Source organism: Fulmarus glacialis, unplaced genomic scaffold (genome assembly GCF_000690835.1).
Source record: "Fulmarus glacialis isolate BGI_N327 unplaced genomic scaffold, ASM69083v1 scaffold40685, whole genome shotgun sequence".
Classification (NCBI taxonomy): domain Eukaryota; kingdom Metazoa; phylum Chordata; class Aves; order Procellariiformes; family Procellariidae; genus Fulmarus; species Fulmarus glacialis.
Window position 1 is genome coordinate 15403 of NW_009211873.1, and position 27119 is coordinate 42521.

At 38.8% G+C, this 27119-nt stretch overlaps 2 protein-coding genes across 2 annotated transcripts in view; one reads left to right on the plus strand and one right to left on the minus strand.

The window, feature by feature from the left end:
* Nucleotides 1-5452, plus strand: part of PHF11 (PHD finger protein 11) — a 16584-nt gene extending 11132 nt beyond the window's left edge. The window contains exons 7-9 of the mRNA XM_009577698.1: nt 1310-1432; nt 2782-2853; nt 5313-5452. Coding sequence (XP_009575993.1) covers nt 1310-1432; nt 2782-2853; nt 5313-5452 — 335 coding nt within the window. The remainder of the gene's footprint in view (nt 1-1309; nt 1433-2781; nt 2854-5312) is intronic.
* A 2832-nt stretch (nt 5453-8284) lies between these two features.
* LOC104076731 (RCC1 and BTB domain-containing protein 1) lies at nt 8285-26543 on the minus strand. The gene is made up of 11 exons (XM_009577699.1): nt 26400-26543; nt 25368-25518; nt 24725-24891; nt 21831-21989; nt 20657-20764; nt 19576-19718; nt 16319-16509; nt 13085-13211; nt 12415-12566; nt 11591-11721; nt 8285-8425 (listed from the first exon to the last, which is right to left on the minus strand). The coding sequence occupies exons 1-11, from the start codon at nt 26541-26543 to the stop codon at nt 8285-8287; spliced, it is 1614 nt and encodes a 537-aa protein (XP_009575994.1).
* Between the last annotated feature and the right edge of the window lie 576 nt (nt 26544-27119).

Sequence of the window (27119 nt, forward strand, 5' to 3'; positions counted from 1 at the left end):
TCAGTGCAGCTAAATTTACGATGTAATCGTTTCTTCTTCACCTCGGTCTCCTTGCTCTGAGCCCCTCTTGAAGGAGAGGGGTGCAGCTTTGCCCGGTGGTGCTCTGGAATGGGTTAGCGGAGGGGGTGCTGTGAGGGGTAGGGGTTGAGCTGCAGCCCAGCACTGAGAGAGGAGTTTGGCGCAGCTCGAGCAGGAGCTCTAGCTCACTGGGCAGGCACGTTACTGCTGCCGCCGCATGCTTATGTTATTTTGAACCCTAGGTGTACATAGGCTGCTTAACACAATATAGTATTTTACTGCATAAATATGGTATTACAACAGTGAAATCAACGACTAGACCCATCCTTCAGTTCTGCAGTTTTCATGTTACCTCGACAGTCCTGCTGCAATTGCTTGTTGGGATTTCGCTGTCACTTGGAAGTTTGGAAGGCGTTAGTGGTGATTATTCACCTTCCCATGGCTACGCTTAATACGTGGGCACAGTATTGTGACAGTAGGTGGCTGCCTAATGTTTTTTCTGAATTTTTACTACCACTATCAAGAACAGGGAACCTGCAAAGAATCCTGGAATACTTGTAAGGCATCTAGTATAAGTGAAATGGCATTTCTTTTCTCACAAATGTCTCCAGAAAAAAGTAACATTGTTTTTAATGGAGACTGGCAGACTTCTGTGAGATGTCTGATAGCTCTTTCCTTTTGGACAGCCCATTGAATTGATCTTACTGAAACCTGTCACTAACCTGCTGCTCTGAGATGAAGAAAAAATAGGTAGTTATTTCCCTAGCAATCCAAATCTGACAAAGTAGATGTATAAAATGGGTTGTAATAAACGAGTTTAATGCCTGGATGACTTGGAGTAAAAGTAGCCTTAATTCTCTCCAAATCCAATACTGCTTCACTTCTTGCACTGTTTTCTATCCTTTAGCCTGTTCAGTCCACAGTGTGGTTATGAGGATTGGGAGGGAAAAAAAGCAAGACAAATCGCCTGCTTTCCTATACTGGGGGTATCGGGAGGCTTTAGGAATGGTGCATTTAGAGTTGTGGAGATACTTGCTTTTGATGAATGAAGCCAAATCTAGAGCTTAGGTAATTTTATACCCAGCGCAATGCTTACATTTGCCTGACCACATTTTTGTTCCCACTGAAAAGGGCTGAGTGGGTAGCTGGAAGAGCCAGGGATTTGCATAAGTATTTGTTACTGGAAGGGGGACTTTAACCAAAGTTTTCATTTCTGAAGCGAGCGAGTGAAGTCCATGCAGCTGTCGTCAGGATCACCTGTATAAGAGTGTGTGTTTTTGTGTTTTAACAGTCCGAATAGACTTTCTTAGGAAATGCAAGCAAGCCGGGCTTCTGGATGACATATTTGAAGAAATGCTGGACACGCTTCACCTGGCGCAGGAAAAACTGATGGACGACAACACTTCAGAAACAGGTATGGAGACCCATGGGGGACTCTGCTCGCAGAGCAGAAATGCTGATCTGAATGCCGGGCACTCGGCCCTGGGTCACCTTCCTGAGGATACTTCTGTAGTGCCAAATAACTGTCTTATTTCTGCAGCTGCACAGCAGGTGGAGAGTGAGTATTTTTTGGTATACCCGTGTCAGCAGAGGGGAAGAGCTGCCAATTCAGCATGCTCTAGTAAGGCCTTCTAACTTTGAATTTTTGAAGCCACCTTTTACCCGCTGGCATAAGCATAGGTAGGTTCAGCCAGACCTCTTCTCCCAGGCACTGAAGGAGAGAACGGTCCTGAAGAGAACCGGAAGGTTTTATTTGGATCGTAAGTCTGTGTTCTTACAGCTTCACAGAGGGACCAGCTGTCTGTTAATATCAGCACTCTCTTTTGAGGGGAAAATCCCCGAGTATGTACCTTTTAAATCCTTGGATGATTAGTTAGAACTTTTAATGTCAACTGTTAGTGCGTATTTGGCGGTTTTGTGGGTTTAAGTATCAGCTTGTATGAAGCACTTTGTTCTTGGAGGATTCCACTCTAATGTTGCTTTGTCCACGACGCAGTTAAAGAAAATTTCAAACCTTCCTCTTCTATTGTCCTCCCAGTTTTACAAAGTTATGAATAATACCTTTGGATAAAGAATGCTAATTTATGCAGAATAACTGAAGCACATGCATGGAAAGTGAAATGTCCCACCTGGCTAAACCTTCCTCACGAGCAGCTTGCGTGTAACATGACAGCAGCTGCTAGAAGCAGTAATGAAGTCCAGGACACATTAGGGGTTCAAAGGCCTTCATCATTAAGCAAATCTCTTAATAGTCATGCGAACTCTGTAGGTGTTTTGTGTTTTGTTTCATCGGAAGCCTCAATTATGAAACTGAAGCATAATTCTGGGCTGGTTTTTAACATCAAACAGTGACAGCACTGTCCCACCTGTCACGTGGTCTGTTAAGAGGAATTGGTATGGTCAGCCCTGCCGTTACACGTACAGTCCTGACGATAGAATGAAATATGACTTAAGCATATTGCTCATTTTTAAATGGACCGTTCACGTGGTGCAGACCCAAAAAGGGAATTACAGGTAGGTCCCCTTTCCTATTTTCTGTATGAAACTAAAAAAAAAAAAAAAAAAGTAGAATTGACAAATTGGTCCTTACTTCTCAATATAGACTGTATGAGAAGGAAGACATTTTAAAACCTGAAGCAACTGGTATCATATAAAATAAGTAATTACTCTTTTGTGCTACTTCTAATGTAGGGCTTTGCATTAACATGATGGTTCTGTAAACCTTTACTCAGTAATACTAAATCAAATTATCTCTTTCCCCAGAGTATGAAGAAACAGTGATGTCACTCTTTGACTGTGGACTGTTTGAAAATATACTGACAAATATTCATTCAGGTATGTGAAAAAAGCTGTCAGAGCAGCAGCAATTGGTATGGTTCTTGGCATTGAGGTTATTCTTCTAAGCATTTTGATAAAATGACCATTTAAAATGAAAATTCCAAGGAACTTTTTTCTCAGCACTATATAAATAATTGAATAAAAGCCATTGCTACCTGAATCTTTAGAAATACAGTGTGTCAAATCTGGCTGGCTGACTGAAGGGGAAGGCAAGTCACAGTTCCACAGCTCTCAAAGACCAAAGGGTCTCTGCCCCAGAGGAACTTCCCCCTCCTGCAGGCTGCACTCCTGTCCTCTTTCTGCAGGTTATTTCCCTTCTCCCCCGCAGCCTCCCTTCGGCAGCTTGCCTGCGTTACAGCTTTGCTCCTGTCCGACAAATGCTGTTCAGACTGGCTGCCGTGTTTCAGTTAAGAGCATTAAACACTATGAGCAGAACCTACCTGGACCTCATGGCAATTGTAATGTGCTCTGAAAAACAAGTTGAGAGTGCTCACAGAGTGAAACGAAAACAAGGGCAGGAGCAGTCGTTTGGGACCACCGCTGCAGAAGGAAACCCTGGGGCTTGGACTCCAGTCTCGGCTATTGTAAGCAACAAGGTTAAAACTGTTCTTCAGATAGGCAAGTCTCTTGCTCCCATTTCCCTCGCTAACAGTTAGCAACCTTGTTCTAACTTCTGCTTTAATTTATCCCTGTGAAAAGGGAAATGGGTTTTAATTAGCTAACGCTGAGGTTCAGTGTGTGTTTGCTGTTTCCCTGTTCCACCTTCACTCAACTGAAAAAGCCAGGCCCTCTCTTTAGTCTCCTCGCATTTAAATTCCTCTTTGGGAAATGGAAGTGACTGGTGTTGCAGAGTTATCAGACACAAGATTCCACCAGTGCCTCACCTCCGCTCGTAATTCCTCATGAGACACAACCTTGGATCGCACTTGTTTCTTTCACAGCTGCATCAATTATTTCATCCTCTTTCATCCTTTTCTCGGCTTACAGGAGAAATTCTTGATATTGGCACCTACGTACGCACAACCATGTGATGCTCATGTAAAAGTTGTCCCCTCTCCATTTCCCCACAACGTGAGCAGCTCAGTTCTTCCTGTACCACGCAATCTTCTTTTCTGATGCCATCAGCCTACTTTTAATTTCAGGGTCAATAATGAAAATCCATGTCAAGGTTGGTTCCAAAACTGATCCAAGAGGAGCTCTTAAAATGAACCAGTCAGAAAGGAATGATAAGCATGTTCATTACAAGTGGAACTGCAGGGAGGTAGTGAGGGAAGGAAATGGCTTTTCTTTTTTTTTTTTTTTTTTGTGTGTGTGTGTCCCAGTCTGTATTCCAAACTCTAGCTACTAAGTTCCTCTGACGGTGTATGAAGGACCAGTATAAACACTGTGTTTTATTTGATCTTTTTCCTGGAACTGGTGATTTTGGGTCATCTGAGATGCTTTACCTTCAATCCATTTTTTCATTTTATCTTTTTTTGACTTCTTGGATCATTGTGCAAAACCTGTACTAAAGCCTTGTGCATCAGCACAGCAGGGTTACTCTGAGCTGTAATTGTTGCTACTGCTTTTTTAGATCTCTTTTATATGTAGGGATAAATGGTTCTGTTGTAGCATGCAGCTTTACTGCAAACTTGACTGCATTTAAAACTTTTCATGTGGGACCTGCTATTGCCTCATCAGTGACTTCAAAATTCTAGGTTGGAGATTCTTGTTCTCTCTTCCAAGGAAAAGTGACTTCCTTCAGTTTTGCCTTCTGTTCCGTTGCCATGTGTCTTGCTTGAGGCGATACCTCCATCAGCTTTAACCTCCTCTTTCTGCTGGTCAGCAATCTGTCCAGCAGCTTTTGAGCTCCTTGGTAGCATTTGTTTTCAGGGGAGCTGGAGCAGTGAATTCTGCCATGTAGTTGTGCAGACAAAGGCGGCGATACTTTAACACTGTTGTGTGGTACCTTTGCTGAGAGCCCCTTAGCACCTGTCTTACGGAAGCGCGAGTGCCGTCATCTCAGGTCCACATTCCGCAGGCCATTCCCGATGTTACAGAAATACATACTCTTTAGAGGTAGAAGGTTCCCAATCTGTTACCTGCCTTCCTATGGAAGCGCTCCCAGAGGCCAGTCATTCCCATCACTGACATCTGTCTCTGGGCTATTTCTGTTTCTGCCACGTCCTTTTGGAAGAAGAGAAATGGAGCTGTATGTCTTCCATCTGTAGGTCGCCCGTATGCCAAACACAGTGACACAATTGTCACGTTTGCTCTTTGTTTTGTTTATTTCTGATAATTTATTAATTCGTATCCAAATATTCTCTAAGAGTTTTTTCTCCAGCTCCCACTCATACATGTCCAGCTGAACTAAGCATCAGTAGCCTCTGCAGTGTTAATGCGTATGTAACATGTATTTTAAACTAATAATAGTTACATATGAATAAAAGCTTTTATCCCTTTCTTTTTCATAATAGGAACAGAGGAAAAAATCCAGGAACTTATGGAAAGCAGGAAAAGATTAGATAACAAGATTGAGCTACTGCAGGACTTAAAAGAAGTCATCCTTCCTACCCAAGAGAACACCGCTAGTACATCTAGCACCATCTCTGAATAACCCCTCAGTCTGTCTGTAATGGTGTCAGTGTTTAGGATTTTCTAATGATAGAAACCATAGAGCACGTTTGGTCAGTGTCTTAAGTAATTACTCCCTCCCCCCCTGCCCCAAGATAGGGACACAAAAGCAAGAACTGGGTGTTTTACTCATTTTTATACCTCACTGTTGCAATAATTTTAAGTTGTCCCTTTCTTTAAATTTTACCGTGAATCAATGAGTGTTATACACCAAATTTAGCTTTTTTTAAAGCTCAACAAAAACCCTCTAATGAAGACTTTTTCTCAAAGACAAAGGAGCATCAGCTGCCACAGAGCACTTTTTAAAGTCACTTTAACTGTGGGTGGAGGGCTCTTCTGACTGTGCAGTAGCTGCTTCACTGTGTCGAGACAGTGATGTTTTAAGGATCCCATTGCTGCTTTGGCTTTCCAAAGAAGGTAAATTAGCAGAACTTGCACTCAAAGAAGCCTTCTTAATGATAAGCAGGAGTTTGGGTTTTTTTAATTGAATGATTCTTGATGGACTGCTTAATGTGTAACTGGTTCTGCTGTATTGGCAGTGGTGAAACAGTGTTTGCAGGCAGACCAGGAATGGTTGGGCATCATACTCTAAACAAGTGTACTATGTAAAATGGATCGAACAATGGACTGTATTGCCCTTTCTCCATTAAGAAAGAACATGACCTCTATGTGTTTTCTCTTAAAAAAATTGTTTGAATACAGAAAAGCATTGTTTAGCTACAAAAGGGTAAGTTAACAAAATAAAACATTTTTAAGAAAGCTGTGTATTTATTCATGCTTGCTAGCCCAACTGTTGCGTGGGGCATGGCTAAGGAGGGGGTATGCTGTCACACCATAATTTAACTACACCTTGCTCTCTGCAGCAAGCAGAGCAGGACCAGAGTGAGCCATTGCCCTAGTGATCAGGTCAAACACCACTTGTCATGACAGGCTGCAGCATCATCCTGTCACAACAGCTGTACTCGCTCCATGACTAGTAAAAATTCGTAGCTTGAGCTTGTTCTGTATGAAGTCAGAGATCAGTAAGCACACAATAACAAAATTCAAAACATAAGCTCTTGGGGTAGAACTCTTAGCTGTGCCTGATAGAACAAAATACAACTATTTTCACTTGCTTATACAGTCCAGGCCTGCTGGCTGGCCAGGACTAGAAACAACCCGTTTACTGCCTGAGCCAAGGACTCGAGCGCTATTCACAGCTATTCTGCCTAGAAAACTCCCACCTAAACCAGAAGTGTATTAACATAAAGCATGGATTTATCTGTTATTAGGGAACAAAGAAAGATGCAAAACTGTCATAGGAAAGACAAAGTGTTTACTCGTGAGCTCTTTTTCCTTATAGCAGCAATCTGAATTACTGACAAGCTTCAGAGCAGCTTAAAGAGGACAAGTCAAATCCTGTACTCTTCTGTTCCACCCCCAGCCAAGCTAGACCTTGCCATCCAAAACAAGCTGTTTCTAATAAACATTTATGACATATTGGAAGCACTTTGTCAGACTATCCTAGACTGAACTCCCAATGTCATGCCTCTAGCAACAATACAAAATTCTAGGCTTTGTGAAAATTAGACTTCAAAGCTGAAGTTCCAGGTTCTCTGCTCTACCCTGTATTTGGTGGGAATGTAAAAAATGTAAAAATGGTAGGTGTGTATGTCTGTACATACCTGCTGTGAGGTTACAGTCACAGATGGATGACTTAGTGAAAAAAAATCAGATCCACAGATTGTCATTGCTGGTGTCTAAATTAGTGCTTACAAATAAATCTGCTGTTTTTCTGAAATTGAGATGACAGGTATTTGTCAAGCACAGTGAAATCAGTAAGATTCAGTAATACATGGTCTGTGGGGTTGGTTTGGTTTGGGTCTTCTGTTTCTGGTTTTGTTTTGGTGGTTTTTGTTTTTTTTTAAATAAAGCAAATTATGTGCTGTATGTAACACAAAAAGCTCACACTGTTCTTCAAAGTCTAAAGAAGTTTGCTAGTGAACAGGTATAAAAAAAGTGAATTTTATTACATGTAGTTTAGATTTATACAACACTTAAATGCAAACGCCCCACTTTCAGAACAGTGTATCCCTTCCCCTCCAAGGGAACCAATGTAATCTGAAGTCACCAAAGAGGGAATTTTTTCCATTAACCATTATAAATATTGCTTGAACAGATTACACAAAGTACACGTTACAACTTACATTACGGTATACCCAAATATAGAGATTTACTTCCAATTAGATTTGCTAGTTACCCCTTTCTTCCAAGTCACTTGCATAGGCTTTGAGGATACATTATTTTTGCACAGTTTTCTAAGCACCAAATACGCTTGGTTAATTACACACAGCAAATGGCAAACTCATTCACAATCATGCAAATGCAGTAAGAGATATCCATGCCATTTGCTTCTCTATAGTCCCAGGGAGTTAATGATTTAAGTGACATCATTCAGTGGCTCAGGTCCAGACTATTCTCCAACCCCAAAAAGTAAACTGAAAGTATTAACAGGTGGTGCTAGAACCAAGATTTCCTAGGCTAAAAAGGTAAGTCCTTAACACCAGCTGGCATCCTTTGCACACTGCAGAGTTTCCTTTCTCCGTCTGAAATCTTGAGCTGGTTCCACCATCCAGGTTTGCTAAATGCAAGTGAATATTTTGCTTGATGTTTTACAACAGTTCACTCCTGAGCACAGAAAACATTTGTTTTCACTGTGGCCTTTCACATCTTCTGGTACAAGAGACCAGGTAACACTCGCTTTTACCCACACAGTTATGACATCCTGTTACAACTGCAAAAAACCCTACAAACACCCGTGACTTACAGCCTCATTTCAGTTCTTAAAGGCTCCACATTTACTGGCTTTAGCAATGAATTCCTTTAGCAGGGGACCATCCATTTGCCAAAATGCTGTAGTTTGTGTCACTTCCGTCAAATGATTGACACAAAACTTAAAGCAGAATTCCTCTAAGTCCTAAACAGAAAAAAAAAAAAGAAAAAATGTTATTATCTTTGCTGCCATCACAGAAAATCACATTCAGGCACAAATGCCTGTATATGCTTTATTTTTCGCAGAGAATTAGACAAACACGTTAACCCAGTGGCTCTCGTTGTTCTTCCCCACACAGTCACTATGTAAATGCAACAGAAAATAGCAATTCTAGGGAAAAGTAACTATAATTTGGTTCTCACTACATAGCTGCAGTCACAAAAATCAGCTATTCTGAGCAATATATATTTTAAAGGTTTCCCCACTTGAAGAGTTTCATCTGCATTCACCAACAGCTATTAAAACCCAATACAAATAGGAGATCTTGGGGTAATGACACATAATCAAGACTGTGGATTAAGAAAATTCAGCTCTTTTGTTCCATAACATAAACTCAAATCTATACATAAGGTTGCTTGACTTCCTGCTTAGTTAAGGGCTTAACTAAAGCCTAGAAGTTGCATGTCACCAGGCTCAATGCAAGTATACACTAACTGGATAGTTTTAAAGCACAGTTTAGGCAGAAGGCCTTTCTGTGTATTAGAAACAGACTTGTGTTAAAAAGTATTTCACAGATGTCCCAAAAATGATTCAAAAGAAGTACTGTAGCACAATACAGCATAGCAATTCTTGCAGAAAGTGGGCTCTGGATATTTGAGTCTATGGGGAAGCGCCTTCCATATAAGGATTAGAAAAGCCTCACAGACAACCATCATTACACCCACATGATGTCAGAAAGAAAGGATGTCTTAAAAAAACAAACAAACAAACAAACAAACAAGAGACAGTTGTTGTCAATATAAGGCTGACCACAGAACGCTTCCCACTCAGATTATTTGTTTCCAACTCCTGTTTTGAGGAGGAAATCTACTCTTCGTGGTGCAGACCTAAGCTGCTCTAAGAAGGATGCTGCAGCCCTTACAAAACAGCAACTCCCCGCCCTGTTCTAATTTCTTTATTGTGGTACAAGTTTGTAGAACTAGTGCTTCATAGGTGAGAACACACCCTTCCTTAGCTGCTCAGCAGACTGGGCGCTGCAGTAAGGCGTAACAAATTTGCAGAGCTCTTTGAGCCACATCAGGTATGAAAGAGTGATTAATAATCATGTTTTCACTTAAGGTCAATATTAAAAGCTAGAGCAACTGTGTGCCAGTGAGAGTTCTTGACACAACAACAATATAAAAATATATCCTGGCCTAAAACCAGGCATTCTGAAGCTGCAGATCTTGACTTGTGTGGCATCTGTGCAACGAAAAAAGACAAGCTTATTAGAACTGAATACTGAGGGTTTTCTTTTTTTTAAACAACAGAATGAACTAGCATTTTAAACAAAATTACATCGTACACATTACAATATTTTGCACTGCTTTATTAAAAAAAAAATCATATTCCAAGTCAATGCAACACAAGCATACAATAAACAGAAATACTGTAGCATTAGTAAGTAACTTCAGAAAATTTAAAGTTCTGTATAAAAAAAGGCTGAATTTCATTTGCAGATGGATGCACTCCCAGCAAACGGTAGTTAATATAGACTTAAGTAAATAAAGGCACAAGGTACATCCAATGATTACTTTAAAAGCTACAATAAGAAGCCAGACCTGACCTAGTTCTAGCCACTTTAATTCAATCAATCACCAAATGAAAGACAATGTAAGGAAGTTTCATGTCATGGAGGTATTTTAAGTTAGTGAAGCAGCTTCTTTTAACTGCTCTCTTCCAGATGCACAGTCCCTTGAATGAACTACATCACCCAAGCAATTTCAAGCCCCCATCTAGCATCACTGCATGTAAAAACCACTTTTTACTAAAAACCAACCCCTCAGTGTCACCCATTCTCTCCTTGATATAGCACTTAAGCCTATGGTTCTAACTTCATTTAGCTAGTGAGGTACAGCCAAGGCATAGTAACTGGATTTCTTCTACCCTTTACAACTGGAATCACTCACATACTGAAGACCCATCCTGCAAAAAATTTTTTAAGGCTAAAACATGGAAATCTTTCTATTTTCCATGAACTCCTACCAAAGAAATCGTTATTCACAGTAGAGCTGAAGCCACAATTCAGACACTAAACCAGTCCTTTGGGTAAGGTATTTCAAACAAGCCACGCACTACAAGGCTCTGAAATAAGTTAGGGCATCTGCATGCCAGTTGCTGGATATTAAGCACAAGAAAAAACAATGAGTTGATTTACCGAGTACCAAAACTGCTTTATAAGCATAAGTAGCAAGTTAAAAACTAACCAATCGCAAAGTTGCAAACATGATGCACAAATATTATGCTGAACACTAATAGCCAAAGCAAGCCCAGGAATACTTCCTGATTAGTTCAAGAAGCAGCATGTTAATGATCCAGTAGTGAAATCAGACATTATGCAGTAGGGAGGTTTCGCTAGCCTTCCGCCCTTTTCATTCCCCCCATTACACTGTTTCTCTGTCTTCAAAATTTATTAGGCCCATAAAGCAGTTCTTATCCTGGCATTTCATTAGCATACTGTGAAGACTGAAAGTGCATTTGATTGTAGCTAAGCAAAACAAAAAAAAAGCGCCAACAAAAAAACACTTCACCAACCAAAAGAAAAAAAACCCCAGTGTACTCAATCCGCAAACCTACCACCATATGACATCACACACACCACACAACCTTATAAATAAGTAACTTAAGGCTTACAAGACTGCTTTTCGTAATGTTATGGTTTTTGCTTTGTATTTAAACCCTTCCCTTGTTTCCGAGTTCGTATTTTCATCCTCAGAAATTTTTTGTTAGGTTTTTTTTTTCCCCCACAGAAATACTAATTCATGAAGCTTGGCACAGCTTCATAACCTTTTACCATGAAATTAAGCAATGCAAACATTTACAGATACTAAGTCTCAGCCTGGGACTTAACTCATCTTTAGATACCTTGTGTACTAGTTCACCTTCCCAGCACTGGTTTACGGGAGAAAGAAGGGGGGGGAGGGGGGAGATACATCTCTCATAGTAAATACAGTTTTTGTAATTCCAACATTCTCAAATTCTGAAAATGGCAAATAGTATTATCTGATAGTAAGTGAGAGAGTTTATATGAAAATATAACTGGCTGCTTTTCTCCACAGTTTAAGTCAGACAGCAGCCACCTATTTAAGAGATTGAAGTTTAGAAGTTTACCTCTGCATCATATCTGACAGCAGCAGAGAGCAATGAAAATGCATTTTCCACAGTAATTCCTCTCTTGATAATGTGTTGACACAGTTTTTTCAGTCTATTTTCACAGTACGAAGTAGCCAAATCCAAAAGCCCTGCAATTAAAATGCCATCGTATTAGTCACTTGTAATGATCTTTGCTCTTTCAACAACAGTTCATGCTCCTGGGGTACAGGTTGCATCTGTATTCTGTATGCAATGTTCTATATGTCTACAACATGCTTTTTGCAAGTAGGTCACTATTCAGAAAAATGTATTTTACCATTACACAGGAAGAAAGCCCTTTTAGTACCTCATGTTGCAATCCCGTTAATCTCTGTAAATACGCAAGCTGTTCCACTGAATTGCATACCTAACTGCTTGCGAGAGGAACTGTCACAAAACAGGCACCACAACACAAGCAAAAAGCTACCATTATAAAAATCTGCGCTTGAATTACAGCTTACTCTTTGCTCTGCTGTCCAAGTTTCCCTATTAGATCTACTGAGATTCTTTCATATTATCCTAAACAATAATTGACTCAATTTAGTAAAACATGCAAGTATTTTAACCCAGATAAATAGTTTCTCTCCCAACCTTGAGAAAACTGCTCATAGTTTATTTCTAAATATGCACCATTTTTGCTGTAGTAAGTTTGCTACAACGGTATTTTAAAGACAGCTTAATTAATCACCAGTAAAATGCACTATAGGCTAGACTAGAAGCCTATCTTAATACATTTATTCTGCACCCCCCGTCTCAGTTTTTCTGGATGTTGCTTTCTAACATAATTGGACCATGAGCAATACCTATTGCATCTTCAGGTGGAAGGTCAACACTGTCTGTATACAAGTACTCAAGAAAGGCACGATACACAGGATAAGAAAACTGGTCTATTTCTATCACTTCCTTCATATCCTCATTCCAGTATGACTGGAACATGGTTCTGAAGTGTTCACACCTAAGAGACAAAGACATCATCTGGACACTATTATATATACACGTGAACGTTACATTACAGTCCCCCTGAAATACGTATTTGGGGCACTCTGCAATATTCACAAATATTTTACCATACCCCATCACAGCCAGTGGTCCACATTTTGGTTCCTAATACTGTGGGCATTGTTATATTTGTGCATCAAGATAAAAGTCTTATTTGATCTGTGCTACAGAAACATCTGTGTATACACTGCAATCAGACCAACTTAACAGAATTTATTATCCTGGGAACAACAAATAGGCTTAGTGAAAACTGAATATGGACCATTTTAAGACAGAGTTGAATATGGACCATTTTAAAACAGAGTTTTGATTCAACTCCTTTTACAATCACTTCATTTAAAGTGATTATGGATACATAGATGCTATGTATTACAGGTTTAGGGGTCCCTCCCTACCCCTTATTTTTTTCCCCCCTTAGATGCAATACTAAGAGGTTATTCTGTATAAACAAGAGCTATGAAACATGACCACTACCTGATTTTCAGAACAGCTTTGTGGACATGAATGTACTTTCCATCCACACGGAATTTTAGGTCTGAGGTTTCTGGGCTGTCAAACTCTTTCTTCAGAGACTCTGCTACTGTTAAAAAGTCTTCATGCTCTACAGAAACAATTTTAAAACAAACAAAAAAACAATGTTAAGCATCTTAAACAGCACAGGCACAACACTAACTAAAGCTAGCAGCTCAACTAAGAGCATGTCAAGAAAAATAGGTCAGTATCAGGGCTCCATTAGCTTACGTGATGAATGGGAAGAATTAATTAATCCAATACCATTTCCTGTTGGCAAGGACTGCTCCACAACAGCTACAGGCAGCAGTTGTCAGCAGCTCCCATTCCAGCTCATTGCACAGAGGTAACACAGCACCAAAGAAAGTACCTGGAGGACTTCCTTTCTCATTCTCCGCCTGGGCACCACCCATGAAATTGCCAGCCTCCTGGCAGCTCAGTGCTAGTGCTGGGTCAGCTCAGCTCTGCAAACTGCAAACTAGTCTCTGCGGCTAACCTGCAAACTGCTGGTAAAGGGAATCTACAGCATCACCCGCAACTCACTCGAGACGTGGTGTACAGTACTTCAGCTGCACTGACACGGTGTGATCTGAGCCTGAACAGTAAGAAAACATGTCACCAGTTGGCCACTTTTTTGTGCTGGCAGATTGGATATAGCCTGCAAGTCGTCTGTTAAGGTCTTTGCCAGGGCTCACTAACATGAACTATCACTGACACCATTATACTCAGTTTATTAGTCAGTTATGACAACACAAAACCCAATAGCAGTGCTGCTGCAGAAAACAGCCTGTACCAAGAACACAGTATCTACTATCAAGGACACAGGACTTCAGCAACTCTGGAAGTGGATTAAAGCTGAGACATCACAGCTCTTTGACAGTTCTTTATATTAAGGCCTATGGCACTGGTCCCACAGAGGTCCCATTCTGTGTCTCTAGAAACCATACAAGAGTTGCAGCACAAGCTGGCTAAGGCTTGTGGTAAAGCAAGAACTCCGAAGTTCTAGAAAACCTGATTTAACCCACTATATGAAGCTTCTGTTGATGCATCTTAAAAGCGTGTTTCAAAACACATGGCTTCTAAGAAGCAAAGTATGGAGAAGAAAAATAAGTGGATTTGCACTACAATAGGATGTGGCCTGACTCCTGTGTCTCATAGGACTGCATATTGTTCATCCATACACAATCCACAAGCTACTCTTCACCATTAGGGACAGCTAAATTAGTTGGTATTTAAAAAGCAATACTGCTATAACAAACTGCTGTAACAGACAAGTCATGTTTGTGCCACAAAAGACCATACACTCCTCCGATTCACATGGATCATCCACAGAACCTGCACCTGAGGGCTAACTAATCCATGCTCCGATCCTCCTCCATTTGCTGATGTGATTTTTTTCTAGGTCATCAGCTTAGCTTAAGCTATGCAGTAGATCAACTTTCACTCTAAATACCTTAAGTGCATTCCTCAAAAAAGGCTGCAGACTTGTACTTCACCACAGCCAATCCTGAGTGACTGATTCATTTTTTTGGCAGAGCCATCATAACTGGAAGTAGAACAATAACCTTTATGCAGAGTTAGCTCTCACTAAGAAAAAGAAACAAAAAACATAAAAAGAAAAAAAGGGGTTTTTTTAACCTATGTGAACAAAAAAGGTGGGAAGGAAAAAATGCATATGGAAAACGGAGATTAAAAATGCCCCCAGAATTAATGCTTTTGATTTAAATATTCAGTAAGTAGGATTATCAGAATAAGAGGGGAAGAACCCCCAAAGGCTAAGAGGAATTAAAATGCAGGTACAAAATTCAAATACCTTGTTATACTCAGTCTGGGAATACTTCATAAAAATCAGGAACTTGAAAGGTACTGAAACTGGGCAGATGTCATTTAAACAGCCTTCACTATCAGCAAAAGGCAACAGACCTGGACAACCACCAGACCTCTACAGAGGGCAAGACACACATACCGCAGAGGATTAGAGAACGGAGAAAGTGAGAAGTGGGATAAAACAAGACTTGGATTTACCCAGAAGCCGATCACTCCAAGCTAATCTTCTCTCTCTTTAGTAAAACTATTCCGTTTTCCTCTATAGACAAGATGCTGTTATCTGGACCTTTATAAATGTGATAACATGCTAAATGAGAAGATGGAGAAGCTGGGTTACGACAAGCCACGTGCAAAGATAAAGTTTGAGTCTGAAGAAGGGTTACTTAGGATGCGATCCCTCCACAAAACCAATTTTGTACAGGGACTAACAAATTTAGGATTTGTTGTCAATATGAATACAGATTAGATCTCCTAAATGATCTTGAGAACTGAAGCTGCAGATCTAAAATGAAAACATCTTCATGTTTTGAACATGAAAGAACCTTCATGTCTTAAAAGAAGTGCAAGCTAAGTGCAAGCTAAGCACTTTATAGCATATTTGGGGTCAAATAAGAATTAGCAGCGTGTGAATCAGAGATAATCAAGAAGAAGGGCTTGGGCTTATCAGTTGGTCACAGAGACTGCATCCCAAAGTGTAATCCAAGCAGTATAAGAAAAGAGTTCCAACAGAGAAAACAACTATATTAGGGTCTTGTTGAACAGGGACTATTATTTACAAGTCTGCCTGTCTTTGGGGAAAGTCAAACTAAATCGAGTTGAGAGAAATCATCTCACAAAATTAAAACTTGGAATTCTGTTACTTTACATTCCTAACATGAAACATAGGAGAAAGATTTGCTCCTTCATATTCATATCGGAAGGGTAAATACTAAAGGAGGGAAAGCTAGAGACAACACTTATAATTCCAAGTTGTTAGATACCAAAGTAACAAGCGTCAGGAACAGTCTTCCAAGTAGGAATAGTTGTAAGAGAAAAAAAGTTATGTTTAATGATCTAAGAGTCCTTCCCAGCTGGAGCTCAAACAGTACAAATGTAGGAAATACACAATATTCACAGTGCAATGGTAAAACAGGGTTCTCTCCAGATGTATACTGGCAAACAAACAATCTTGTTAACCCTGTTCTGGATACTTAGCTGCTGAAGTAGACTGTTTTCTTCAGAAGAAAAAAACCTAGCTAAAACAGCTAATTTTAATTGCCGGTTCTACTTAAAGCAGGAACCATCCTGCCACGGAAGTGGTATCCTGTACTAATCACTACAAATGTACACAGAGATTATAGTACTGGCTGTCATATCGGAGCTTGTTCTCACCTACTGATAGAAGACGCCACATAACGGCAGGGGTAGCAAAGCAAGCAAACACATCGTCAGTGCAGGCAAAGTGAGTGAGGTGGGGAAGGATCACTGACTGCCCACGGCATTGGCCCCACATGTACACCTGGCCGCTCTGGGTCTTGGCAGCCGACGTGTGAGCAGAGTGGCAGGCTGCAATCTCCACAACCCTGTAAACAGAAGAAACCTTGTAAGATACTTACAGGTACGGAATCAAGTAACTTTCCAGATGCCTCATCAAAATAACAGCCAACCAAACTATGCATCTACACTCCTGTACTTTCTTTGTCCTGCATGAAAATGATACTGTTTGAATGGATCAATATTTAAAAACTGCAATGATATTTTCAGATTGCTTGTAGATTTTATTGTAATCAGATATTGCTTTAATTATGTCATTCTCATCAGTTGACATTCCTCCTTTTCTTCCATAACCATGGGAAAGGGATGAAGCAAAACAAAGTTTTGTTTTTCCCCTTTAAAACCAATGCACATCAGACACTTGCTCCCAAGAAGAAATGCTTACAGAGCTTATGAAACTTCCAGTTAGGGAACAGACAGGAAAGCTATACTACTAAGACTTTTGCAGAGCGTTTTTCAGAACTTCTTTCAAACAGATGTTGTAAAAATTCTCTCATTTTGAGATTTAGATCCTACGTATTTTTCAATAAAGCCTTTATTAAGAAACCCTTCTACCCCACCTTTAATCTGTTTTTTTGTATGTAGACAGAGATCTGACCTACTGCCTGTATTTCTGACTTCTTATTTTGCTGTTAGTTTCCTTTCCTCAACACTGAGACTCAGCATAGAACATGGATAATGCTTCACTTGAGGAGAGGTGAATACACGCACTTAACTCCACATTCTTGAAGATGGCTGTTTTTAAAATAAAGTCTGTATAGTATTTTCACCTACCTCACATACTTCCTTAAAATATTAGAGCTGCTGATGCATACGTATCTATCATGTTCTCCCATTGCTCACGCAATCCCTATCTTGCTATCTGAAACATTACAAGAACTGAGAATAATCGCCCTTCCATTAAAAGGACCACAAGGATGTTGCCAGTGTCGCTGTTCACATAAGCAAAAACCAGGGGAAGTTCCAGCATTAGTTCAAAATCAAAGCTACGCTTTCCTGTTTTTCTCCATGCTAAAAATGCATCAGAGGATTTCATGCTTTTGTGCCAGAAACAGATCAACTGGGACAAATAAAGGTCTTTCCGAGCAGTCTAAGAATATATGTATCAAAATGTTTATTCCTTTACAGAACAATATCCATGAAGAGTTAGCTTTTTAGGCAAAAAGCTTTTTTAGCACAAAGCCCACATTTTAAGTGCAAAAATTATTTCAAGATAAAACACAGAAAGAATCTACAATCACTTTCAGTATATGTATCGATAACTTCTGGCAGATAAAAGACTAACGAGTTGTTTTACACCATTACCAACTTATGAACCTCTATGCCACATTGAGATCTTTCAGTACCTCTGCATGAGACATCATAAAGTAATTATTTTAGAGACAACTTATTGTCCATCGTAACTATCCACCTAAACTACCCCCTTCCCCAAACATTCTTTCCTTAGCAGAACAGATTCTTATTTTTACAGTAACTATACTATACTTAAGAAGCATAGTAGAACATGTACTATAACACATGTATAGTACATGTACAGTATACTTAGAGTACATGTACAGGATAACATGTTAAAGATATACTTAACATCAAAATTCAGGAAGCTGACCTTCATAACTATTCTTCCAAACTAACACAAAATAAAGTCTAGAAGTTCCTTACAAGCTGTATGTGCAATATTCTTCAAGACAGCATCAAATGCCACCTCCTAAGGAACTGTCACCAGCATTACATATAAATGTAAGTTATATAAATGAAAGGACCAGGAAAAGCAGCATTAATATGCTTCATGGGAAATGACAGCTCACCCACTTAAAGCACTGTTTCCAAGGGAGCGAAGTCAAGCAGGATGAGTAAGTTCAAGTGACTTATCTCTCCCTCAGATTCCAAGCAGAAGTTCTATGATATTTTCTCCCTCCTCTGGTCATTGAACAAATGCCAGTTTTATTATAATCCCATGCTTGAGTTCATATACAATTCTAAATGCAACAGTTTCTCTTAGTTCACTCAAGAAATAAATCGCTAAGAAAACAAAGTTGATCTATTTGCAAACATACACATTTCTCTTGTAGTACTTTTTAAAAGAATATTTCATTTTGCTTCGCCAGTGTCAGTTCCTTCACGGACAAGCCAGCCTCACCTCAGTGGTTTCTATTGTGATCATTCCTTTCTTCTTTCCCCCCACCCATTTTTTAAGCTCTTAAATAATTTCAGTACTGTGCAGCTTTTAATTTAACGTTAAGTGTGAGAAACAGGAAAAAATAGGAATGACTTCCCAGAAAGACAGTTCAGAAGTGGAGGAGAAAAACCAACCACAAGTGTAATCTCCTCTTAACTAGGAAACAAGTTAAGAGATTTACAGGTTAAGGGATTTATAGACTAAGAGGTTTCCAAACTGAGATACATTAATCTATAGGTAAACACATGGGTCCAGAGAATGGGACTGAGGTCCAAGTTTGTAGGTGAGCAGCAGAAAAGCCATCCCAAATATGAGGATGACAAAAGTGCTGAAAGAGGGTGGACAAGGGTTAGGGTTATGCTTTTATGAGTTTAGGAAACTAAGAAACTACAAACTACTGACTGGTACGACTGATAAAAGTAGTATTATCTGCCCTTACCTCCAGTAACCTTGCAAACTGAGTTCTGTTTTCATGGTTCACTATCGTCAGCCTTTCAGAAAATTGTTTTTTCCTCACATGTCACTTCTTACAAAGGTGGCCCTTCCTTCCTCCCTCTTTTTTTTTTTTTTTTAAATTTTTTAAATGTAGGCCTCAATACAGCTTAAAAGCTTGGCTTATTGATTTCATAGCTCCAAATTTTTAATCAAAGGAACCATGTTTAGAATAGCCTAACACTTAGTCATTCATTATCTTTCAGTATCAGGTAAATACAAAGTATGTTTACTTTCAATAATCATTACAGTTAGCAAAAAGCACTCAGTCAAAAGTAAACAGTAAGTTACCATCCTTTCCTATGCTTTTAACATTAGCAATAGAAAAAACAATCCACCAAGCCCTAAACATGCATGCTTCCAGTGCTAGCGACTGCATAACACATGCTTAGACTTATCAACCCAGAAACAGCTTCAGCAAGATTACCTTTCTTTTTCCATCATGATCTGCACCGGGCTTAGCTGGTTACTTTTATTGCCAGTTCCCAGCTGCCCGTAAGTGTTAGCTCCCCAGGCATACAGCAAACCCTCATCTGTTAGTGCTAGTGTGTGCGCATAGCCACAGGCAATCTGTAAGTAAATGTATAAGCATTACTACTAAACAAAACAGAGGAGAAACAAAATTATTGCACACATTACCTTAGTCTAGCTGATGTTAAATATCTCAGGCATTCTTCATTTAGCACTACAATGTGTTATTTCTCAGTACTTAAAGCTAACACAAAATACATTAACTGTAAGTACTGGAAAAGTCCCAATTTCATTAATTTAGTGTTCATTGGTTACTCCTAAATGATTTACTGCACTCTTGCAAAGTCTCCCTAGCATTTACTTGCTTTCAGTTGCAGACTCTTCACATGAGGAACAGCGAACTTCATCATCACGTCTTGCAATTCTGAAATACTTTGAGAATTTGATATTTTGAATACTATACAAACTATGAGAGCTGCAGTTCAACAGCCAACAACCGTTCAACCCAAGTTATCACAAGAAACTCCACAGAACCTTACTAAAAAACCTAGGAAATCCCAATTTTCAGTTTCATTCTTTAGCTGGGGAAAAAAGAAACCAAAACCACCACCAAACAACCAAACCCACACCCATGAGACTTGTTTTCCCTCTCCCCTCACTTCTGAAGGGCTAATTAGAAAATTAATGTAGAATCTAATTTGAACATCTTGGTTTTCTTGTTCCCCTTCATTTCTTGTCTTTGCCTAGTGCATTCATTAATTCAGCTTTGTAAACAAAGATGCAATTTGTATCCATAGCATAATTTACTTATAGTTACACTAGCTAACTTTAAATCATTCCAAACATTTACAAAACCAAGTATTTTACAGCTTACTTGCACTTTTTATAAACCTTATATAATTTATAGGAGCTAAAAAAAAAAATTAAAAAAAAAAAATCAGTATTTGAACTGTGAAATCTAGGTGTAAGATTCCAAAGATACAGTTTTATCAGATGCAAGCAACATGAATGCATTTTCATTTCCATGTTAGACATACCTGGAGTATACACACACCATGTAATGCTGCCACTCTGCATGGCGTTAGTTGATTGCCATTGTTTCCAAGACCTAGCTGACCATTACCATTGTAACCCCAGCCATAAACCTGATTGCAAAAGGAAAACAAAATTAAGCCATTCCTCTGTAGAAGTATAGAACATTTAAGACTTAGTATCAAGCTCAAGTCAAAAAAGTACATCTTCTTAAAAAACTGTACATTATTTCAAGAGCAATATAGAGAAGGCCGAAAGATATTAAATATACTACAATGTCTGACTGTATTCAACTTTTCAATCCTGCATTTATCTTTTAAAGAAGCTTTCTAAAATATATTTGTCTTTGAAGTACTAGGAATTTTGCAGTAAACTTAAAATACACAAAAATCTCTCCCATAACGTCAACATTTTAGTTGACTTTTACACCTTCCCTTCTCCTTATTACTTTTTCTTTTTTTAAAGAAAACAAGAAATGAGTTATTCTGATCAGCTGATTAGCTATTGGATTAGTTTAAACCGAAGTCCCCAGTTTAGCTCTAATTTTTCCTTTTTTTTGTTATAGTGGACACATCAAGACAAAAGTATATACAATAAAAGCCCATCTCAACCTCAAATGCTACTCTCTGAGTTTGGTGAAATGTAGTAAAATTGAGGTTACAGTTCATACCTAGAAGCAAGATAGCACCATAAACTTATGTGAAATGGAACAGTTGCACAATACTAGGGCAATGTTCAAAAGCTTGGTTTGGTTTTGTGGCTGGCAATCAAGCAATGTGTTTAAGAACCAGGATCAGTGTATTCTTGCAGAAAGATTGACTATTTAATTGTGCACGCTTTCAAAAATCTAATTAAGACATATGTTAAACAATCTATTGAAATAAGGAAGACAGACATGCTTAATACAACTGTTCAAATTCTTGCAGTTGCAGACTGAGTAAGAATTATGTTTCAATACTGTCTTTGCCATAAGAAGGAATGTTTAGTGTAAAGACAACATCTCCAGTTAATTGCAGAGTTTTCCTTAAACTGGTCTCACAGAAGTTATCAATATAACTCTATGCAACTCTATAAATATAACTCTATAACTCCAGCACTCCATGTCAGCATTTCTCCATGTTCAGACATTAACCTTGTAAGTTTGGGTAACAGAGAACGTGAGAATGCAGCAATGCTTACCTCACCATTGTTTACTACAGCCATGGAGGAGGTCTGACCACAAGCAATGCCAACTACCATTTTACCCTGTAAACAGTTTGAAACTCTGCGAGGAGTTGGCTGGTTTGCTGTAGATCCAGATCCAACTTGACCACAGTTATTATAGCCCCAAGCGTACAGCTATCCATAAAAACAAACAAACAAAAAACTGCAGTTTAAGCCTTAATAATAGTAATGATGGTAATAAATTATAAATTACTATAGTCAGCATCAGATTGGGTAAACTATCCTATTTAATGAGCTAAAATGCTTTAAATTAATTTTCAACAGCTGAAAATTATAAACAGCAATAGGACTTATCTAGCAAATATGAACATAGCACTTTTTTCAGCTTCCTGCTACAGAACCGGAGCATCTGACTACAAGAAGAAACAAAATGAACATATTTCCATATTAAATATAAGTCAGACTATAAGACAAAGAGCATAGTGAGTGGACTGTCTTTATACTTTCATGATGTTGGAAAAAGGAGTGCAAGCCAGAATGTTACTTGTTTCCCAGACAAGCTGAACTCCCCAATTTACAGCTATTTAGTTTTCTTTATAGAACTCTAAACCAGGTTATTGCTGGACACTCATAATACATCTTTTATATCTTTCGAGAGCTGTGAAAGGAGATGGTTTTGTCAGCCTATGTTTCATGGTAGCAAAACTCTGTTACACAATGGCATTAACAAAAAAAGCACCATCTCTGACAGTTCAAAGTTTGCCAGTGGCAAACTAATAATAATAAAACCAGAAATATTAGTTCCTTTAATCTAAAAGCCCAGAAGACAGGGAAGCAGTTTGCTATAAAAAAATATTTACAGCTTTGTATTTTCAGTTCCTTCTATTTTTATTATGTGCATATAAACCCATAGCTTGGCATAAAACTATTTCTGATAGTTCATCCTCTGGTGCTTCACCCCGTTAAAAAGTTTGTCCTCTTGGAAATACCCAGCCACAGACATGCTAGTCAGTAAAAGCACACTGACAGAGATACCCTAATGTGAAGCCTGCACATCCTTTGGTGCCAGAAGCTGTCTGTTTACAGCAACATCAAACCAAAAGTCAGTCATTAGAAACAAACACCTCCCCCGCCACCAAAAAAAACCCTCAACCCCAAAAAACCAAAACACACCACCAAAAAAAAAACCCACCAAAGACAAGAACAAAAAACTTCCCACCAACACAACTCATTTACCGTGTCTAATATGAACAAAAGAAAGCATTAGTCTTTTGCGTTTTGTTACTTGTATTTGCTGGATCTTTGCTTCCTACGGAATATTTAAAGATGCTCTATAAAATATCTTAATTTCAATAACACGGAAACAAATAAAGGTAGAGAATCTCAGAAGGTAGATCAAAATGCCAAAGAGCTAATCAGTTTCCTTCCTCAGAGAAGCACGAATGTCTGCCATCCTTTACCATTGTTACCTTTTTTTTTTAAATTTGCACTGCATTAAAATTGCACTGAAACAACTGTATAAATCAATTATGCCAAGTATTTCCATGAATACTTCCAACTTCAATGCCCTCTGAAACTCCAGATATATCAAGTCACAACGGTTTTTGCAGCCAAATCTTTCTGTAAATAAAACTCTACTTAACACATTTCGCTGCTTTCAGTATAATCAATTCTGGTGCAGATAAAACCTCAGAGCACAAATAGACGAAGCTACTGCAAAGTATGCTAGGGATGGATTTATAGTACGTTAACTAGCCGCAATGGCAAGTGAGCTGCAAATATCAACTCCATGGTAAATACAAAGAAAATTCCCTGCTTCCATTGAGATTTCAAGCATGTTACATTTATTACAAGAGACAGCATGGTCGTCACAGGCAGCTACCACACAGTAGCTGGCACCACTAGTTTAACTAATATATGAACACCCTCGCCCTCCCGCATGTAAACCAAATTTTATAGATTAACCAAGTCAAAAATGACAGCATAAAGATCTCTCCTAAGTGTAGGCTCTCCTTTCAGATACAACACAGATCACGTAAATTAACCGAGTGTCTCTTTCCTACCCTCAAAATACTGATTTGCTATTTTCTATTACTGTCACACTATGACTCCATACTGAATCATAACAAAGACATGCTCAGATTACCAGGATGGAAAGAATTGTAGTTTCCATTTTCATTGTTAGGAAGGTTTTAAAATTAGACCTCTTCTTTTGTTAAGGCAGAGCTGAAACCAGGCTTTCCTCCATGCAGTAACACGCAACTTAAATCAGATACACACACACACAGGTCAAATCTGACTAACTGGAAACTAATTGTACGTTTCCCATGACACATAGCCTTAAGCCATGTCAACAAATAGCATAAAGGAGACTTGGATATAAACCAAGTGCTCTTTCATTAGCTACACACAAAGGTATTCAGAGGTGTGCAGAGCAACATTCTTTCACAGTACCAGTGTGGAAATCATGAAGGCTACAAGAAACAGACTAAAGGCTAACCAGTGAACACAAGCAACTCAATATACCCCTTAAATAACAGAATTGCAAGCAAATAACAACGTTATATTTTGCACCTTACAAACCATTCTTTCACTTGTAAGTGGCACAGCTTTCCGGTCTCATTCCTGTGAGACATACAACAAATGAAAAACACAAAAGTTTGCTATCCTTTTATTCCCTTGTTTTTGTGGTTGAGTTGGGTTTTTTTTTGTTGGGATTTGTAAGTGAGGGGTTTTTTGAGTTGTTTTCAAGTCTGCTCTGAAGAAAAGGACACCCTAGTTTGAGGCAGCCAGAGAAAAGGTTATGTTGTAACTACACTGTAGAGAAAGAGAGAACTTCAGACTGCAAGGTCACCTGCACTATTTACTTCAAGAAGGAGATTAAGAGGGTTGAACAGCTTTCAACTTACATCCCCATCAAACGACAGTGCCATGGAATGATGAGAGCCACAAGCTACTTCCACCACTTTCTTTATTAACAGATTTGTGCAAACTTGAACAGGAGTAATGCCCTGATTGGTTGTGCCATTTCCAAGCTGACTGTAACCATTATGTCCCCAAGCATACACTTCACCATCTGCAAAAATATTTAAGTTTGTGATAAAAAACACCAAAAATTTCAAGGAAGTTAAGATAAATAGAATTCTAAGAAATTAGCAAATGCCAACAGGAAAATGAAAGGACATTAACAAATAGTGAAACTATTACAAGAATCATCTGTATACTAAAAAATTATGTACTTTATATACAACTTTTATATACATATATCACAGTATAACCTCTAGATTTTTTGTGGAAATACATGAAAGTGCACAAGTAAGACTGTGTATGTCATAAATGACAGAGTAAAACTCTACAGTTGCAACATAATGGAAATGTAACAGAAACTTACTTTACCTATTACAGAATACATTAGTTCCACTTAAGACCAATGAGAATCCCTTAGAGTACATTAACCAATTAACAAGTTAATACAATTACACCTTAATCCATTCTAAATGCAAGTGGAACTTAAAATCTGTAACTTATACATACTAAATGTTAATTTTCTACCTTCAGTGCAAAGTACAACATGGGGTCCACTTCCATAACTGAGACTGGAAATCTTCTTTCCACATAAGGCTTCTAATTTCTTTGGTACTATTGTGCTCTGATTATCTCCAGTTCCCAAACAATTACTGCAATTCAGTCCAAAAACAAATACCTGAAAAACAGGGGAATACTCATTTCAAGTGATTCATATTCAGGTATGCACAGATGTAGTAATATCCAGGTGTTCACAAAGCCAGGACAGAGTTTTGCCATGGACTCTTGAGGGCCAGAGACTTCCTTCATGGAAGTTAACAAGCTCAAGAGTCAGCACGAGGACACTTTGGAAGTTAACTGATGAATCTGAATTCTTCAGACACGTGCAGGCCTGAAAGCTAGGCTTCTCATTTGCAGGAACTGTACTATAAAAAGTATTAAACTGTGAAAGCGGAAGACACCACCTCCTTTTAAAAGCAGTTTGTAAAGAGCAGCCACAGTTCTACTGTGAGAGGCTCATCCTAAAGGCATCTTTGATAGCACTTTGGGGGGGGGGGGGGGGGGGAGGGGGGCAGGCACAGAAATCCTACTCTACCCAGTCTTACAAGAAACCCTCCCATTAATACATCCCAGAACACCTGGCTTGTTTTCTTTCAGCAGCACAATGCTAACTCACATTGAGTTTCTGAATCATTAAAATCCACAGATAATCTTCTGCTGTATTGTTACTTAGCAAGCCATAACCTCATTTTATATCTTCATACCTGGAGTGCTTGCACTTAATTTCAAGCTACCACAACTTCTTTTGAATTCTGACTGTCTTCAGAAGTGCATTTAATCCACCCTGGCCTTTGTCATTTGTAAGTTTTCTAAATACTTCATCTATATTGCCCCCATACAAGACTAAAAAAACCCCCAAACTTACAAGTTACATCCAACATGTTTTGAAATATACAAATCTCACACAATGCTTTTGAGAAGCTATTAATTTACAAGTATTCAGTGGACTGTGAAAACAACTAATTGTAGAGTATATGTTCCACTTTATTACAGCCTTACCTCATCATTGTGCGTTATGTATATAGCTTCATTGGCTGATGTACCAAATACACACGCTTTCCGAATAGATGCTATTTCTTGAGGTGACAGTAAGGTAAATATTGGCCACTTGCCTACATCCACCATGATGCTGCTGTGTGTCATGATGTTTCTACAAGTAAGATGACATTGCTGTAATAAAACCAAAAGCTTATTAAAAGTGTATTTTGCACTTTCATCAACAGGCAATAAGATAATTTCCTTTAAATGAAAGAAAATATATGTGTTGTGTCTCTGAAAGTATAACATTCTATTCTATATGAAATACGTAATTATATTTTCATGTATTAAGGTGAACAAATAGCAAGTCACTAGTAGGACATTGGAAGAACAGATATTTTCTTAACAGGATATTTAAGCAAACTGTTGTTGTGGTTTAACCGGGCAGACAGCCAATCACCACACAGCCACTCACTCACTCCCCCCCTGCAGTGGGATGGGGGCGAGCATTGGCAAAAAAAAAGTAAAATTCGTGGATTGAGATAAAGACAGTTTAATAGAACAGAAAAGGAAGGGGAAATAATAATAATGATGATAGAATATACAAAATAAGTGATGCACAATACAATTGCTCATCACCCGCTAGCCGACGCCCAGCCAGTTCCCGAGCAGCAGTCACTGCTCCCCAGCCAACTCCCACCAGCTTATGTACTGAACATGACATCATATGGTATGGAATAC